The following is a 19,804-nucleotide window of genomic DNA, read 5'->3' as shown; positions in this document are numbered from 1 at the left end:
CCCTGGAAGCGATGTCAAAGATATAAGAGGATCTTATTTCATGCTTCCCTGCCTCAAAACCTGTGTGTACCGGGTTTGAAGCTGTTCCTGGAATTGCTGAGGCAGGGACTCTGCAAAGTCCTGTAGCTGCTTGAATAAGACCCTATTTTGGGTCATATAAAGCTGGTAAGAGGCGATCCGAGAGATGAGCATTGAACCCTGGAAGACACACCAGCCAATGGCATCCAGGAATTTCTGCTCCTTACCTGGGGGGGGGAAGGAAGAATGGGGTTTTGAGCGTCGTGCCCTCTTTTGGGCAGATTCTACAACCACAGATTGGTGATCCAGCTGAGGTTTCTGGAACCCTGGGGCTGACTGTACCAAATAAGTGGTATCTGCCTTTCGGTTGACTGGGGCTACGGAACCAGGGTGTTCCCAATTCTTTTTTAGAAGATCTAAAAGAACCTGGTGAATAGGGATGGAGGGTATTTCCTTGGGAGCATCCATGAATTGTAACAGCTGCATCATTTGGTGCCTGTCATCTTGCTCAGTCTGTAATTGGAAGGGAACCAATTCAGACATTTCTTTCACAAAATTTATGAAGGACAAGTCCTCTGGAGGAGAACGCTTCCTACTTTCAGTAGGAGAAGCTGGCGATGGTAAATCATCTGTGTCTTGAGATGAATTATCAGTCCAGGTGTCATAGGGATCAGCACCTGCCCCTCTAGGAACCGAAGGACGAGATGATGGTATTCCTGAAGATCTTAGTCTAGGCTCTGAAGGCATCGAGGGAAGTACTGGAGGCGTCGATGAAGGCATTGAGGGCACCGGTGCAGGCATCAAGGGCATCGATGGATGGATCGGTCCCCACTGATGGGCACATCGGCATCGATGGTTGAGGCATCGGCAGGACTCCCGATGGAGGAATGTGGAACGGTGTTTCTCCTCTCGATGATAGGGTAAGCGGGGATGGCGCCGGAGCCATCGGTGACCCAGGATCCATCGGTGGAAAAGCAGCTATAAGCGCTTCCATCTTCGAGAGCAGCGGTACCAATGCTGCCGGAATGGGATGGTCGGTTCCACGACCGGCACCGATTTCAACGCCGGGGGAACTTGGAGTCTGTGCATTGCCTTATCGATGGCCTCCTGAACCATCCGGTCCAGTTCTTCACGGAGACCTGGGACAAGCAGCCCTGGCTCTGGAAGGGAAGAAGGAGGAGGCAGAAGCATAGCCGGAGGGACAGCTCCTGATACCCATCTGGTTGAGGGTTGCCTCGATGACCCAGTCGCAGAAAGTGTCGATGCCTTTTCTGGACAGGGTGTCTTCGATGGCGGCTCGGACAATGGCGAGGTCAATGATTTTCCTTCATTGATGGTCCAAGACTTCTGGCGTCGATGCAGATGTTTCTCTCTACGATCCCCTCAGTCCTGAGGGGGAGAAGAGGTACTCGAAGGCCAAGAAATCGCACGGTCACCGGCCGGTGGCCAATACTGGCAGAAAGTGGACGGTGCCGGTTCAGACGACGTCAATGCAATCGATGGCTTCGGGATTTGAGAACGGAAGAGAAGTTCCATTTTCTCCATTCTGGCCTTGCGACCTTTTGGTGTCATTAAGGCACATTTGGTGCAAGTCAGGACATCATGCTCACACCCGAGATACATTACACAGACTTTATGAGGGTCTGTTATGGACATGGTGCAAGTACAGTCTGGGCACCGACGAAACCCAGACGCCATGGCCTTTGAAAAATGTAGCCACGTTGCGGTCGACGGCCAGTAGGCCACGAGGGCCAAACTCGACGGGAATCGACCGAAAATGGGTAAAAACTTACCGGAGTACTGCAGAGTCAAAATTTCGAGAGGGACCCCTGAGGAGTATGAAAGTTTTTAGTAATTCCGTGAGGAAAATTCCTATCAGGAATCTCTGTGGAGCTCCTTGACCCATGTGGCTACTGCTGCGCGGAAAAAAGAAGACTGAAGGGGGACCCCTGCTGGCTGCAGGTTTGGTGCCATGCTGGGCATGCCCAGTAGGTGCCAGTCAAAGTTCTAGAAACTTTGACAAAAGTGTTCCGTGATTGGGCTCCATCCTGTGATGTCACCCATATGTGAGGACTACCATCCTGCTTGTCCTGTGAGAAACTCAGATTCGTTGCTGGAGATTGTGGAAAAAGCAGTTAGTGTAGCTGGGTTTGAAAAAAAGGTTTGGACAACTTCTTAGAAGAGAAGTCCATAAACCATTAAGATGGAGTTGGAGAAATCCACTGCTTAACCCTAGGATAAGCAGCATAGAATCTATCAACATTTTGGGATCCTGCCTAGTATTTGTGACCTGGATTGGCCAGTGCTGGAAAAAGGATACTGGGCTTGATGGACCACTGGTCTGACCCAGTATGGCAAATCTTATGTTATGTTCTTATAATTGCAAAGCAGTCCCATTCCATGATAGATCCACCACCATGCTTGACAGTCGGGATGAGATTCTCTCTTTGGAAAACAGTATTTAATTTGTGCCAAATAAAAAAGGTTTATTATGACCAAAAGTTCAATTTTGACTCATCTGTTTAGAGAACATTACCCCAGAGATCTTGTGGGTCATCCAGATGTTTTTCGATGAACTTGAGTCAGGCAGCAATGTTCTTTTTAGAGAGCAATGGTTCCTTTCTAGCTATCCTCCCACGAACAGCAAGCCCATTCAGTATTTTCCTAATGGTTTATGCATGAAGCCTCATATCAGCCGCATTGAGATAAGCCTGTAGATTTTTAGATGTTACTTTGGGGTTCTTTGTGACTTTTTGGAAGATTTTCTGCTTTGCTCTTGGAATGATCTAGGCAGGATAGCTGCTCTTGGGTAAAATTATTGTAGTCTTCAACCTTTTCCATTTGTAGACTGATTAACAGTACATGAACAGTCCCAGCCTAGTGGTTAGAGCAGTGGACTATGAACCAGGAGACCAAGGTTCAAGTCCCGCTGTTGCTCCTTGTGACCTTGGGCAAGTCACTTTACCCTCCATTGCCTCAGGTACAAACTTAGATTGTAAGCCCTCTGGGGATAGGGAAATACCTACAGTACCTGAATGTAAACCGGTGTGATATCTCAATTGAGATGAATGTCGGTATATAAAAATAATTAATAAATAAATAAATATTTAGAAATGGTCTTGTAACCCTGTCCAAACAGGTGAGCACCCACTACTCATTTTCTTAGGTCCTCCGAAATTTTTTATTGTGGCATGATGAGTTCCCACTAATTTTTATGGTGAAGACAAACTCAAAACCTTTCCACTGTGCAGATTTACTCTGCAGGGTGGTTTGTTACCCAATTATTTGAAAACCTGATTCAAATTAGTCAATTAATTGTGCTAACAAAACTAGGGTTTCACCATTTCTCACAACCTGATTATAAATTAGTCTTGTTGTTCCTACTCCCTACATTATTCCCAGAGAATTAGCAGGAAGATGAACTTTTCATCATTTCTGGACCATATGCATAGGACCTGGCAATACTTTTCTCCAACTTTTTTCCCATCTATACTAAATTCCTGTGGGGAAGAACGCAGGGTTCCCAAATTCTTTTACCTTGGTTAATTTTCACAGATGGATAGAAACAAGTATCTGACAGGTAGATCAACTATTTTAGGAAGTTAACTTTTTGTCCATCCCAGAACTCCAGGATAAATTTAATCTGGATAATATCCTTACTTTCCAGTATTTGCAGGGTTTTTTTTTTTATTTTATAGCTCCTACTTTATACCACCTGTTTTAAAATAGCTCCAGATGGTGTACAAAATACATAAATACAATTACTTAAAAACAAAACAATTATACAGCTGAAAGGAATTTTACACAACAAAGGAAAATTTGCTCGAGCTTTTTCTGTTGAAAACTGGAAAACAAAGGGACAAGCAGTAAGGGTTTAATCTCCAGAATCTAGTAACTTATTCTGCAGGAGTCTGGGAAGAACAGACCTGCTTATATGGCCCGCTAAGAAAGGGAGACTCAGGAGTAATCTTAGGAAATATTTCTTTACAGAGAGGGTGGAAGATGTGTGGAACAGCCTCCCAGTGGAAGTGGTGGAGACAAAAACAGTATCTGAATTCAAGAAAGCATGGGATAAATACAGGGGATCTCTAAGGAAGTGATGGGAATTATAATGCAAAATTAATTGGATGGATGGGCAAGCTGGATGGGCCATACAGACTTTTTCTGCCATGTTTCTATGGACGTTGGGCTAGATCCATATGTTCAATAGGAAAAAGTCTTGTTTTTTTCAATTTTGGACTAGATCCATAAATTATAGAGGAAAACTATCTTGATTCTAGCTTTTATATAGATATATCTAGCCTCAAAATGTGGTTGCTGTGGTGGTTCAGGAGACAGACAGACAAAATGAATACATAAGTGATTTTTTTTTTTTTTTAAACACTGGAGAGGAACATATAATAGAACTCTGTATATGAAATCAACAGTGCATTGTTACTTCCAATTACATAATACTGGTGCATGAGATGGTCATTAAAAAAACACAAGGGACTGAGTGATAAGCATGCACGTATTCATTCAATTTGAGGGCCAAATTTCTAAAGCCAGGAATGAGACAAATGAAAACCCAATGTTGGTACACAAAGGTTTAATTCAAAAACACGAATGCTACTTCAGAAGAAGTGTTGTGGAACAAATACCTAATGTTGATGGAGAAGGGACTTCCTTGAAAAGAAGAGCAAGTTTGGTTTTTTGTTGTTGTTTTTTTTTTTTTAATTAGATTTTAAGAAAAACTGGATGCGAGGAAGACATCCTTAAAATAAAGTGTCATCATTTCTACAGACTTCTTGTGTTAATGATCCCGTAGCAGAAGGTGAGTGATACTTACATCTTCATCCTGGTTAGAATGAATCAACTCAACAAGCCTTTGAATGAGTTTCTCTTCGTTAAGCCACTGAAAAGGAAAGAAGAAGCCTTAATTACAGCAGCTGTCTTGTAGCCCCATAGCTGTTTTTCCTCTAACGATAGCATCCTCATGAGTTTGTCGTCCCCAAAATTCGACAGCCAGTCAGTGCTGGTGGAGACACTGGAATCAACTTTCCTCAGTTTCATTTCTGAGTGTGGTTATGAAATAAGGGAAACCACAGGAACTCGCAAACAGGAAAACTGAGGAGGCTGTATGACTATTAGAATGACAGGAAGGTAATTACCCTCTCTAGATTCACATTAACAGGTTACCCAGTTCTCTGGCGAAAACAGGGTGCAAGTGAAAAACAGAACACATAAATGGAACTTATTTTTCAAACAAGAAAAGGAACAAACGCACAACTCTGAAGATAAAACAGCAAAATTGTTCTTATAGGGGAGTTGGTCATTAAGCCATGAATAATCCCTGTAGTATCACAGAGCCACAGCTAGAGTCCCACTGAGAACCCACGACTAGAAATCATTGTGCTGAGCGAATGTGCAGACTGAACTCCATGCTGTAGTTCTGCAGATCTTTTCAATCACGGCTGATCTTGGCACTGCCCTAACATTATGGCTCCAGGCTGAAGCCTGCCAGAATTGCAATCTGCTAATCAATTAGCGTTTCTGGCAAATTAAGAGGGACAGGGAATGGAAGCTGGCATGCAGAAAGATGCCCTTGTTCTGAGAGATCCAGATCTAGCAAGATCTGGTAGCTGTGGCTCCCAACCTGATGGGATCTGCTAAAGCTATCTCCACAGCCCTTGGTGGAAGAAAATAGCTTTTCCACCACACACAGCATTGCTGCACTAGAAAATAGGTATGTGAAATAAACAATTCAGCAATTTGACTGGCTGAATTCCCCCCGAAGAAAGGCAGTAGGCACAAAAAAACATTGGAGCAAGGGGAAAATTAAACCGGTTCCTGTCCATGGAGGCAATTGCATTTTATTGATCAACTGAGGATGGCTAATCTTTGTATTATTCAGATCAACACTTCATTTTGTGCTGAAATGCAGTAACCACATGCTATTATTATTTCTTTTTGTCATATTTTCCTGGCGTATTTGTTCTATTTGGATATGGGCCTGGAGGCTTTAGGTGTTAGGTTTTTTTTATTCATATTTTATTAATTTTTCTCAAAGTATTTTCACATACTTTGACAGGAAAATAAAATAAGAAAGTATTATAACCTTAATAAACAAACAAAGAAACCAAAAGGCTAATACATTTCTTATATTGTGAGGTAATATTTGGGAATCCTAGCCAGGAATTTAAGGGAGTTTACAATAATGTATTAAATATTAAGAAAACTGGCCTAAAGCTTATGTCGGTTCACATTATCATGATTGTCTTAATAGTCTTCTTCGATAGTACTAGTCACATTCCTGGCATACAAAAAGGATTTACGTTGTTCTATAATTGTGAATACATAGCTCTCATCTTTACGGCCAATGAGGCAACGACAGGGATAGCAAATGTTGCTTACCTGTAACAGGTGTTCTCACAGGACAGCAGGATGTTAGTCCTCTCATATGGGCGACATCACAGGATGGAGCCCAATCACGGAACACTTTGGTCAAAGTTTCTAGAACTCTGACTGGCACCTACTGGGCATACCCAGCATGGCACTAAACCTGCAGCCAGCAGGGGTCCCCCTTTAGTCTTCTTTATAGCTACAGGAAGTGCCAAAAATTAAAATAATAAAACGTAACAAACCCAACACCGCGGGGTGGCGGGCGGGTTTCGAGAGGACTAACATCCTGCTGTCCTGTGAAAACACCTGTTACAGGTAAGCAACATTTGCTTTCTCACAGGACAAGCAGGATGGTAGTCCTCACATATGGGTGAGTACCGAGATGAGGATGTCAGAGAAATGCAACAAATGTACCCAAGATGTGCAATCAGCACAACAACTGGGGTGGAATTTGGGAGAGGGCATCCTGAACCCCACCGGGCAGGCGGAAGGGTGATGGTACATCAAGTTGCAAAAAGGCTGCGCAAGGCAGATTGGCCGAAGATGGAATCTTGTCTTCCAGCCTTGTCTAAACAATAGTGGGCTTTGAAGGTATGGAGAGAACTCCAGGTAGCAGCCCTACAAATATCAGAAAGCAGCACCGAGCGTAGGTGTGCTACTGAAGTTGCCATGGCCCTGACAGAGTGCGCTTTAACACAGTGTTGAAGTGGAATGCCTGCTTGCTGATAGCAAAAGGATATGCAGTCCGCTAACCAGGAGGAGAGAGTCTGCTTACCCACAGGCTGCCCCAATTTGATGGAATGGAAAGAGACAAACAATTGAGTGCTTTTCCTGTGGGCAGCTGTGTGTAAGGAAAGATGTAGGGATGACAGAGCAGCTTGTTGAATGGGAGCCCTGATCAACCAATCGTCTAGATAGGGGTAGATGTGAACACCTTGAGTCCTGAGGAAGGCTGCTACTACTACGAGGCACTTGGTGAAGACACGTGGTGCAGATGCCAGGGCGAATGGTAGCACTCGGTATTGACAGTGCTTGAGGCCTACCAGAAATCTCAGGAATCTGAGATGAGATGGAGTTATCGCAATGTGTGTGTATGCATCCTGGAGGTCTAGAGAGCAGAGCCAGTCTCCTTTTTGCAGAAGAGGAAGGAGGGAACCCAAGGTTACCATCTTGAACTTTTCTCGGTAGAGGTACTTGTTGAGGGCAAGTAGGTCCAGAATTGGACGAACGCCGCCTGAATTAGAAAGTACCTGGAATAGAATCCTAGGCCTTGTTGGGAGTAGGGCACTGGTTCTCTTGCTCTGGAGTGGAGGAGGAGGGAAACCTCCTGTTCCAGGAGTGGTGAGTGGTCGGATGTTCCCCACGTCAGCCGAGGTGGGGAGTCCGGTGGAATGGAGAGAAAGTTCAGGCGATAACCTTGAGAGATTATAGCAAGGACCCACTGGTCTGAGGTGACTGTGTGCCACCTACATAGAAACATACATAGAAATGACAGCAGAAGACGACCAAATGGCCCATCCAGTCTGCCCAACAAGCTTTCGCACTTTTTTTTCTCTCTCACATACTTATCTGTTTCTCTTGGCTCTTAGTAACCTTTTTTATTCTATTTCCCTTCCACCCCCGCCATTAATGTAGAGAGCAGTGTAGGAACTGCATCTAAGTGAAATGGCTTAATTAGTTAGGGATATTAACCACCGCAATAAGCAAGCTACACCCATGCTTATCTGTTTATCCAGACCATGTAATTCAATTCTTGTTGGTCGTTAACTGAATATAGATCCACCTTTCTTCATTCCCCCCTGCCGTTGAAGCAGAGAGCTATGCTGGATATGCGTGAAGTGTCAAACTTTCTCCCCTGCCGTTGAAGCAGAGAGCTATGATGGCTTTGCATTGAAAGTGAAGTATCAGTCTTGCTCCCCTGCCGTTGAAGCACAGAGCTATGCTGGATATGCGTGAAGTGTCAGATTTTCTCCCCTGCCGTTGAAGCAGAGAGCTATGCTGGATATGCACTGAAATGAAGTATCAGGCTTATTTGGTTTGGGGTAGTAACCGCCGAAACAAGCAAGCTACTCCCCGCTTTTTTGTGAATGCAAATCCTTTTTTCCACATTTCCTCATTGCCGCTGAAGCTTAGAGCAATGTTGGAGTCGCAGTAACCATGTGTATGTTTATTAAATAAGGGTATTATCACCAGGTAGAAGCCGTCGTTCCCGTGAGCCACCCACTCTTCATTCACATCCTCTAGACTTTATGGATCCACAGTGTTTAGCCCACGCCCCTGTGAAGTCCTTTACAGTTTTGGTCTTCAACACTTCCTCCGGAAGGTCATTCCAGGCATCTACCACCCTCTCCGTGAAGAAATACTTCCTGACATTGGTTTTGAATCTTCCTCCCTGGAGTTTTAAATTGTGACCCCTGTTGTTGAAATGACACAATCGACCACCCACTGGTATCTGAGGCAGTGGAAGCTGGCTACTGCTCTATATGCAGGAGTCAAAAGCCGAAAGCAGGACCCGGCTGAGGAGCTGCTTGTGGCTTTTCTTTACGAGGTTGACGAGATTGGGCCTTTTGGAAAGGCCTCGTAGAACGACCTCTAGACTGAGGTGCATAGGACTTCTTTGGACGGAAGAATGACTTTTTAGTATCCTTCCTGAATGGCTGTTTGGAGGAATACTCAGAAGTCATCAGAGAGAGTTGGCGAAGGGCCTCATGATGCTCCTTGACTTCCACCACCGTCCGCTGAATCTGTTCGCCAAATTGATCTGTCTTGCATAGGAGACAATCTGACAATCTGTCTTGTACTTCAGGGCACAAGTCCGAAGACTTAAGCCAGGCCCATCTTCTTGCTGAAATAGCAGTTGCAGATACCCTGGAAGCGGTGTCGAAGATATCATAAGAGGATCTTATTTCATGCTTTCCTGCCTCAAACCCCTTGTGTACCAGGGTTTGAAGCTGTTCCTGAAATTGCTGAGGCAGGGACTCTGCAAAGTCCTGTATCTGCTTGAATAAAACCAGATTGGGTCATATACAGCTGATAAGAGGCGATCCGAGAATGAGCATTGATCCCTGGAAGACACACCGGCCAATAGCATCCAAGAATTTCTGTTCTTTACCTGGGGGAAAGAAGAATGGGGTTTTGAGCGTCGTGCCCTCTTTTGGGCAGATTCTACAACCACAGATTGGTGATCCAGCTAAGGTTTCTGGAACCCTGGGCTGACTGTACCAAGTAAGTGGTATCTGCCTTCTGGTTGACTGGGGCTACGGAACCAGGGTGTTCCCAGGTCTTTTTGAGAAGATCCAAAAGAGCCTGGTGTATAGGGATGGAGGTTATTTCCTTGGGAGCATCCAGGAATTGTAACAACTCCATCATTTGATGCCTATCATCCTGTTCAGTTTGTAATTGGAAGGGAACCAATTCAGACATTTCCTTCACAAAATTTATGAAAGACAAGGCCTCTGGAGGAGAACGCTTCCTACTTTCAGTAGGAGAAGGTGGCGACGGCAATTCATCGGTGTCTTGAGATGAATCATCAGTCCAGGTGTCATAGGGATCAGTACCTGTCCCCTTTAGGAACCTGAGAAGGACAGGACGATGGTATTCCTGAAGGTCCTGGTCTAGGCTCTGAAGGCATCAAGGGGAGTAGGGGAGGCACCGATGAAGGCATTGAGGGCACCGGTGCAGACATCGAGGGCATCGATGGATGAATCGGTGGCGCTGATGGCCGCATCGGCATCGGCAGAACTCCCGATGGAGGAATGCGGAATGGTGTCTCTCCTCCCAATGACAGAGTAAGCGGAGAAGGCACCGGAGCCATCGGTGGAAAAGCAGCTATAAGCGCTTCCATCTTCGAGAGTAGCGGTGCCAATGCTGCCGGAATGGGATTGATGGTCGGTGCCGGGGGAACTTGGAATCTGTGCATCACCTTATCGATAGCCACCTGAACCATCCAGTCCAGTTCTTCATGGAGACCTGGAGCAATCAGCCTCGGCTCCGGAAGGGAAGAAGGAGGCAGAGGCATAGTGTAGCTGGGTTCAAAAAAGGTTTGGATAAGTTCTTGGAGGAGAAGTCCATTAATGGCTATTAATCAAGCTTACTTAGGGAATAGCCACTGCTATTAATTGCATCAGTAGCATGGGATCTTCTTAGTGTTTGGGTAATTGCCAGATTCTTGTGGCCTGGTTTTGGCCTCTGTTGGAAACAGGATGCTGGGCTTGATGGACCCTTGGTCTGACCCAGCATGGCAATTTCTTATGTTCTTATGACCACCATTAAAGGCGGAGTTGCGGCTCCCAATACCCATCCAGGTGAGGGTTGCTTCGTTGACTCAGTCTCAAACGGTCGATGCCTTTTCTGGACGTGGTCTCTTCGATGGCGGCTCGGACGATGGCGAGGTCAATAATTTTCCTTCCTTGATGGTCTGAGACTTCCGGTGTCGATGCCGATGTTTCTCTCTATGATCTCCTCGGTCCTGAGGGGGAGTAGAGGTAGTCGAAGGCCAAGAAGTCGTCGACGCCGGACAGTCACCGGCCGGTGGCAGATACTGGCGCGAAGTGGACGATGCTGCTTCAGACAACGTCGATGCAATCGACGGCGTCGGGGTTTGAGAACGGAAGAGAAGTTCCATTTTCTCCATTCTGGCCTTGCAACCTTTTGGTATCATTAAGGCACATTTGGTGCAAGTCAGGAGATCATGCTTGCACCCGAGACACATTACACAGACTTTATGAGGATCTGTTATAGACATGGTGCGAGTACAGTCCGGGCACCGACGGAACCCCAGTGCCATGGCCTTTGAAAAACTGAGCCGCGGTGCGGTCTACGGCCGGTAGGCCGTGAGGGCCAAACTCGACGGGAATCGACCGAAAATGGGTAAACATTTACCGGAGTACCGCGGAGCCAAAAATTTGAAAGAGGGACTCCTATGGGGTATGAAAGTTTTTAGTAATTCCGTGAGGAAAATTCCTGTCAGGAATCTCTGTGGAGCTCCTTAACCCGCGTGGCTACTGCTGCGCGAAAAAAAGAAGACTAAGGGGGGACCCCTGCTGGCTGCAGGTTTAGTGCCATGCTGGGCATGCCCAGTAGGTGCCAGTCAAATATCTAGATATTTTGACAAAAGTGTTCTGTGACTGGGCTCCATCCTGTGATGTCACCCATATGTGAGGACTACCATCCTGCTTGTCCTGTGAGAAATCTAAGTACAAAAGTGTATCCAAAAGCCAATACTTCTGGCCTCAAATCTAAGAACTCCCTTCCAACCTGTGTCGGTCTGGATAAATCCGGAAAGATTTTTACAGCCTGGCCATAAAATTCTACACCATATCTAGAAAATAGTTTTGCATTACTTTACTAACGTCTCTTTCTATGACGAAGGAGACCAGCAAGGTTCCTCTATCTATGATTTCTACTGCAGAACTTTCAATAAACTGAGTTAAGTTTTCCGTGGCTTCCAAACGATTTCCTGTTTTTTTCATCGACCTAGTCAGGAAGTAAGCTTTATTGATCATAAGTATTTGAGATTCTTCAAACTTCAAACATTCACAAAGAAACTTTTTCAATGTGCTTTGGGTATTCTCTCGCACAGCCCTAGGAAAATTAAGGAACCTCAAATTCAAATGTCTTGTAAAGTTCTCAAGAAATTCCAATCACTTTGATTGCATACCAATATCCTTTATCAGGTTCACATTTACAGTTTGGACTTGAGAAACTTTCTGTTCAATATCTGATATCTTATTTCCCATGTCTTATTTATCCTTCCAGGTTCTGATTAAGGGATTGTATCTTCGTTTCCACCTTAGAGTATTTGCTTTCACAAACATTGACTAATTTCCCCAAACTGGCCACTAAGTCCCATAGAGTGTCCATGGTGACTACTGCCGGTTTAGGGGGTAGTTGAAATAAGTCACCTCCCTGCCTGGGCAGTAGATGTTCCTGCTGGTTCCAGCGCTTGGACTTCCTGAATCCTGCGTTCCTCTTCTACTGGATCAACTGGGGATAAAGATGAATCCAATCCCTCCATCTGCCAGGCCGCGTTGTTTCCATCGGGCATGAGAAGAGCTGCAATGCAAGCGTGGTTTCATTCTCTCGGCGTCCCTCTCCCTTCCGGCAGATGAACTCATCTCCCTGCGCCGCTTCGAGAGGCTTCACACCAAAGTCGCTGGAGATGGCCGGCATTCAGGGGGACTGAGCGTGGTCTCCCCAGGCAATGATGGAACTCCCTCTACGCTCACTGCAGCGGGGCTGTCACACCCCCCCCCCCTTCACTTCCGACATCAGGGCTGCATAGGCTATGATTGTGCTCTGGCCGCTAGGTAAGACGGGTTCAGGGGGATATACCCGTAGTTTATCTTTCCGCTTTGCAGGCATTTTGAAAAGGAAAAAAAATTTGCTCTCAGAGGAGCAGCTTCTCCATGCAACCTCTCACGTCGCCATCTTGGCTAGGTCCTCTAGGTGTTAGTTCTAAGATATTCCCTCATCATTATTTAAATTTGATGATTTAATATGGTCATTATTCATTTATTGGTAAAGTATCATGAAATCCTTGTTAACTGTTGGTGGTTAATTTAAATATTGTGATTATTGGTTTAATTGATCATTTGGTTGATGTCATATGTGCTAAAAGCCATAGAATATACATGTATTTTGTTTGTTCGTGGTCTGTGTTAATCATTAGAATGAATTTTCAATAATTTATTGATTTGAACTATGTAATTATCATGTTTTACATTTTTGTAGGCATTATTTAGATATGATTTTGGAAAAGTTGGTTAAAAGTTGGTTAATAAATAAATCAATCTTTTCATTTTCAAACCTTCACCACATTGCAAACAGTACAAGCAGTGTTTTTTTACTAATGTACAAGTGAAAGTTAAAGTCCCCCCATTATATTAGTACAGGTACCAAGCATTCAACTTCTCCAGCACAAACCCGATGAAAGGCGGCCTCGGGCATATCATTATCAGCTGGAAACAGGAGTCCCTGGAATAAGTGCACCAGTTCTACGACAAGTATGGAAAAGGGGAAAACCTGGATTTATGGCTCACCGTCCTAATTCTATACCACACAGTAAAAAGGGAAGGTCTCAAGTTAATTACTACTGCACTAGGAATACATGTCTATTGGAAGAAGAATCCCAGCAAGCATGAATACTTCATCAGTATGCTGGCTCTTCCCATCCATGATGAGAAAACTCTACCCATTCAATGTTCTTTCTAATATATATTTGGGTCTGGTGTCCTAGGGATATCACCAGGAAATCAGTGTACTCAGTGCAGATGGCAATCGCGCGTCACTGCTCTTTCCAGCCACAAAAAATACATATAACAGCATCATCTTCTTAAGTCATGTGCCTTGTGGTATACTCACATTTAATACTTCCTGACGCAGCGGTGCTGGCTCCACACAGCTAATAAGGCGAAGCAGCAGATCCATCATGGCAGATGTGTCAATGTGTTTTAGCACCAGGCTGAGAAACTGGTCTTTCTTCCTCAAAAACACAATCACCTATAGGGAAACAGGGAGGCCTCTGTAAATGCACTAAAGGTGGTTGCAGTTTCCCTCCACTGACTATACAGAGCAAACCTGCAGAATAAAACCACTTCAGACACACATTTTGATACCCAACAGCGAAGCAAATCTATAAATCATCTATGTCAAATTCTGAGCCACAATTGCATGACATGGAAAAAAAAAAAAAGAGGTCAAATTCTGAACCCCTATTATAGTTATACAGGTAACCAGATCATCAGGAGAAAGAAAGAAGATTCTTCATGGTGTATCTCCCACTAGGGAGAACAAGTAAATTTTCACACTAAAACTTCTCTTTGCTTTGTATTAAATAATAAAAACAAGATGGTGGCTTTGATGCACTTCACTGTCTTCCAAATTCTTCACCACCACCACCACAGACTTGGTGCCACCTGTAAACACTGTCAAGCCCCATTCATAATGCAGATTATTTTCACAATGAGTACAAGAAACAAACATCAAGCAATGACATTCTTACTAGTGGCAGCACAACTTAACACAAAATACTCCATACTCTGCCTATGTCCCTGAAATGCAGCATATCTGAAGAAGTTTCAAACCTGTGCCCTTGTCTTACTTTCCCTGGGATAGCACAGAAGTTGGCAGGATTGCTATCCTCCCCTAAGAACATAAGATAATGCCATACTGGGTCAGACCAAGGGTCCATCAAGCCCAGCATCCTGTTTCCAACAGTGGCCAATCCAGGCCATAAGAACCTGGCAAGTACCCAAAAACTAAGTCTATTCCATGTTACTGTTGCTAGTAATAGCAGTGGCTATTTTCTAAGTCAACTTAATTAATAGCAGGTAATGGACTTCTCCTCCAAGAACTTATCCAAACCTTTTTTAAACACAGCTATACTAACTGCACTAACCACATCCTCTGGCAACAAATTCCAGAGTTTAATTGTGCGCTGAGTGAAAAAGAACTTTCTCCGATTAGTTTTAAATGTGCCACATGCTAACTTCATGGAGTGCCCCCTAGTCTTTCTATTATCTGAAAGCGTAAATAACCGATTCACATCTACCCGTTCTAGACCTCTCATGATTTTAAACATCTTTATCATATCCCCCCCTCAGCCGTCTCTTCTCCAAGCTGAAAAGTCCTAACCACTTTAGTCTTTCCTCATAGGGGAGCTGTTCCATTCCCCTTATTTTGGTCACCCTTCTCTGTACCTTCTCTCCATCGCAATTATATTTTTTGAGATGCGGCAACCAGAATTGTACACAGTATTCAAGGTGCGGTCTCACCATGGAGCGATACAGAGGCATTATGATATTTTCCGGTTTGTTAACCATTCCCTTCCTAATAATTCCCAACATTCAGGCCGATACAGTAAAGCGCGGCCACAGTTACCCCGTTTCTAACCCGCTGTGTACTCACAATTTCGCCGCGTAAGTCTAACCCGCGATTCACTATCTGTTTTTACCAATCCTTACCGCTTCTTTAACTCGACGCGTATCCCTTTCCGCCCACGGCATGTATATGTATGTAAACGATCCGATTAGCTATTCCCTCCCATACAGTAAAGTGTGCCCCGACTATCGCCTTTTTAACCTGCTATCTTGCCGCGTCTTTAACCTACTAATTTACCGCCTACCCTGACCCTTGCGTTAGTGTGGTTCACTGGTTGCTCAGCATATTCAATTTAAAGCTTTAACCTTGGTATTTAAGGCTCAGCATGAGCCCATACATTCCATTGCACTGTCTGTATTCACAAGAATGTAATTATCTGATTCTACCACCAAAAGCCGCCCAGTCCCAAACCAACCCAATCCACAGAAAAAGAAATGCTTCTCGCATTTAGCCGCCCAGTCCCAAACCAACCCAATCCACAGAAAAAGAAATGCTTCTCGCATTTAGCCGCCCAGTCCCAAACCAACCCAATCCACAGAAAAAGAAATGCTTCTCGCATTTAGCCGCCCAGTCCCAAACCAACCCAATCCACAGAAAAAAAAAATGCTTCTCGCACTTAGCCGCCCAGTCCCAAACCAAACCAACCCAATCCAATCCAAGCAGAGAGAGACGAAATTTCACAGTCCCAAACTTTCCCCCAGCCCCCACTCACCTGCCCTGTCCACGGCCACGCAAGCCCCCAGCAGCAGCAGAAGGGCGGCGAGAGAGAGCGGCTTCAGCAGCCCTGCCGGCGAAGATGAATACGTGCACGCCTGTAGGTCTGATATGGGCGCTCAAGGCAGCAAAGGCACATGCGCACACGCCGTGACCTCAGACGTCCAGCCGGTCACGGCGTGTGCGCATGCGCCTTCGCTGCCTTGAGCGCCCATATTGATGTTTAGAACACTTTCCACTATTTTTCCTGGCACTGAGGTCAGGCTAACCGGTCTGTAGTTTCCTGGATCGCCCCTGGAGCCCTTTTTAAATATTGGGATTACATTAGCTATCCTACAGTCTTCAGGTACAATGGATTTACCCAATGTAATGATAGGTTACAAATTTTTACTAATAGGTCTGAAATTTCATTTTTTAGTTCCTTCAGAACTCTGGGGTGTATACCATCCGGTCCAGGTGATTTACTACTCTTCAGTTTGTCAATCAGGTCTACCACATCTTCTAGCTTCACTGTGATTTGGTTCAGTCCATATGAATCATTACCCATGAAAACCTTCTCCAGTACGGGTACCTTCCCAACATCCTCTTCAGTAAACACTGAAGCAAAGAAATCATTTAATCTTTCCGCGATGGCCTTATCTTCTCTAAGTGCCCCTTTAACCCCTCGATCATCTAATGGTCCAACTGACTCCCTCACAGGCTTTCTGCTTCGGATATATTTTTAAAAGTTATTACTGTGAGTTTTTGCCTCTACGGCCAACTTCTTTTCAAATTCTCTCTTAGCCTGTCTTATCAATGTCTTACATTTAACTTGCCATCATCTGCAAATTTAAAATTCTGCCGCGAGAAATTTACAATGCTTGGTTGACCTACATGAGCAGACATTTTTTTCACTTTTTGTTTCTAATGGTCATAATTTTTATTCTAAGGAGGACTGAAATGCTCCAGAATTTGCTAACACCATAAAAATATGATAAATCAATTAAAAAATATATAACAAGAATGTGCATCAATCACTGTGTTTCTGAGGATGGAGGGAAGTTGTTGCTATAATACCAACCTCCCTCTTCCCAGTATTAACAAAATCCCAATGCATTTAGTTGTATCTTTCAGAGTCATCTTTAAAATGTTCTTCTGCTGACAAAAATTACAGAATAAAAGATTTTCAAATTGACTTTTCTTGGGGCCTTTGTGACTTCAGCTGAACTCAATTTATTGGTTAAACATCACTTATTCAGTTATACAGCAAACAAAAAAAGAGACAGAAAGCAGAGGATGAGATCTTGTATACATGATGGCACCAGGCAATGGGATAGTGACTGTCTCGTGTCGTCAGCAGAGGTAAGCAACTCTGGCTTACGAGTGCCACAAGCTGGTAGTGTTTTCAAGACATCCACACCGAATATTCATGAGAAGCATTTCCAAGCACCACTTCCACTGCACGAAAATGCATCTCATGCATATTTATGGTGGATATTCTGAAAACCCAATGGCTTACAGCACTTAAGGACCAGAGCTGCCACTCTCAACACTACAGAACGAGCATCTCTCTATCACTATGAAGGTAAACTGAGCAGACATTAAAAGACGGCAGCCCAAAGTTCTCATATGGAGTAGAGGAGCAGCCTAATGGTTAAAGTAGTGGGCTGCAAGCCAGGGAAGCCAGGGGTCAAATCCCACTCCTGCTCCTTGTAACCATGGGTGAGCAAGGCTGATTTTACCTTTGGGTAAAATGGGAAGCTGCCCCAGGCCCTCCCGCAGGGAGCCCAAAGCGCAAAGCCCTTAAGACCATGCTCATGTCAGACTGCACAGGGCAGAAGTAGGACAACATATGCTGCGCTAGCATGGGCCCATACAGGCCAGGAGTCAATACAACATGCAGCTGCCAGCACAGATGAGGAGGAAAACTGCAGCAGCGGGCTGGACGTGAGATGAAGCAGAGAGGCAGGGCTAGTTAGAGGCTTGTGGAGCTGGCCAAAGAGGGGAGGGAATGAGGAGAAATGGGTGGGGAGGAATGAAGGGGAGGGAGATCTGAAGGAGTCAAGGAAGGGTGGCAGTCAATATGGGGCAAAATAAAAGGGGACTCAGCCAAAAATGTCTGCACAGGACCCTTAAATACTGTGGGCAAGTCACTTCACCCTCCAATGCCTCAGGTACAAACTTATAGGGAGATTTATCAAGTAGTGACTGGGCTTATAAAGCGCATTAAACAGCATGTATCACACAATAAATGCTGTATACTGCGTGATTTCGCCCTATTGTGGTGATATCGTGCGTTGCATTACCCTAAAATCTGTCCCATTATAATTAGCTGTTTTGTATGCATAAAAATCACATAATACATACAAAGCAGCTAATGAATAGTCAATTCTATGTAAATAAAATAACATGGCTGAAAATGTTCTTAGGTCGGCTGCGTTATTTTATCTACAGCTTCTGTGGAAATGTTATTGTAGTGCAGTAGCATCAGGAGCCTACTGCGAGTCCCGATGCTCCCGTGCTAGAATAAGAGGGCCATGCTACCCAACTCAACCTCCCCTCCAAAGTTTAGAGGAGTCTGCCATTTGAGGCAGCCCTGCAAAAACGGGGAGGGGTTTGGGCAGGAGATCAGGAATTGCCACACGGCAAATTCTTTATTTTTTTAAAACTTTTTTTTTTGCGGGGCTACCTTGAATGGTAGCCTTGGGGTGGGTGGGGGGGGAGGGGTCTAGTAAGATCCCCAGTGATTTTTGCTAAGCTTTTTTGGGGGGTGGGGTTCAAGTTGGGCTGCATGGCCCTTTAAAGTAGTGATGATGGTTCTGCATGTTGGGGGCCACTATTGCGTGTTTTCTAGGTCTCAGCTGCTTTCTTTCGTCTCGCTGACTTTTTCTGCGGAAAAAAAAAAAGAACACGGCGATACTGCTGCGATATTTTGACAGGGAAGAGCAAATTATCGTGGAAGCGCCACACCTTAATTTAAAAAAAAAAAAAAAAAGTCGCAGCTTAGTGAATCTAGGCCTTAGGACTGTGAGCCCTCTGGGGATAGGGAAATATAGTGCCTGAATGTATTCCACTTTGAAGCGCCTGAAAAACTGAACATAAATCATTGAAATCAAAGAAATAATTAAAATATTTCCACAGTGATGTGTCACCGGAGGAACTCTGAACTGTACATGTTTAGCAGAAGGAAGAATATACCACTGTACCTGTTCTGTTTTTCTTGCAATGAGGTTGCCAATAGTCTTGCTGAAGAAACTGGCGAGCAGTGGATTCAGGGGCGGCTCATGGTCCAAGAAATCGTAGAGGATATTTAACAGTTTCTCATCCCCTCCTAGCTTATCATTGATCTGTGGCACATCTGAGGTCAAGAGCTCACAGGCTGTGTTAGGATACCTAGAGAGAGACAGGGCAATTGAATGTGCTGTAAGATCAGAATGTAAAGGATATGCATCCTAGGATACTGTGATCCAATTCACCATAATCGGAGACGGAGCCACAGATTTCCTGTAGTAAAGAGCAAAGATGCTTTTTTAGCTTGGCTGTCCCCAAATCCCCTATTGTACACCCCTGCACTACTGCAGCAAAAAAGTCTTCAGACTCTCCTATCCATAAGCAAACTACAGAGTATCAAATACAGCAGTCAGTGCTCTGTATTACAACCAGCATCTAGACAAAATAACCAAGGCTGGTCAACACTTCGAGGTACACAGAACACATCCATGCCTGCTTGCACACTTGTACTGCAATTATCCGCTGCACTGAGAACTTGCATGTACCACTAGTATGTTTCCAACCCTTATAATCAAAAACTGAGGAAGTAGGAAGAACAGCA

General features: G+C 44.6%; 1 protein-coding gene across 5 annotated transcripts in view; it reads right to left on the bottom strand.

Annotated features, from left to right (window-relative positions):
* PPP6R2 (protein phosphatase 6 regulatory subunit 2) overlaps positions 1-19,804 on the bottom strand; it is a 399,948-nt gene that overhangs the window by 209,245 nt on the left and 170,899 nt on the right. For all 5 annotated transcript variants that reach the window (XM_029615590.1, XM_029615589.1, XM_029615591.1 and 2 more), the window contains exons 4-6: positions 19,179-19,365; positions 13,762-13,899; positions 4,847-4,912 (exon numbers count right to left, since the gene is read on the bottom strand). In XM_029615590.1, coding sequence (XP_029471450.1) covers positions 4,847-4,912; positions 13,762-13,899; positions 19,179-19,365 — 391 coding nt within the window. The remainder of the gene's footprint in view (positions 1-4,846; positions 4,913-13,761; positions 13,900-19,178; positions 19,366-19,804) is intronic.

The sequence above is a fragment of the Rhinatrema bivittatum genome, chromosome 9 (assembly GCF_901001135.1).
Source record: "Rhinatrema bivittatum chromosome 9, aRhiBiv1.1, whole genome shotgun sequence".
Taxonomy (NCBI): domain Eukaryota; kingdom Metazoa; phylum Chordata; class Amphibia; order Gymnophiona; family Rhinatrematidae; genus Rhinatrema; species Rhinatrema bivittatum.
The sequence above is the reverse complement of the archived record's forward strand: the minus strand, read 5'-3'. Positions and strand labels throughout refer to the sequence as shown.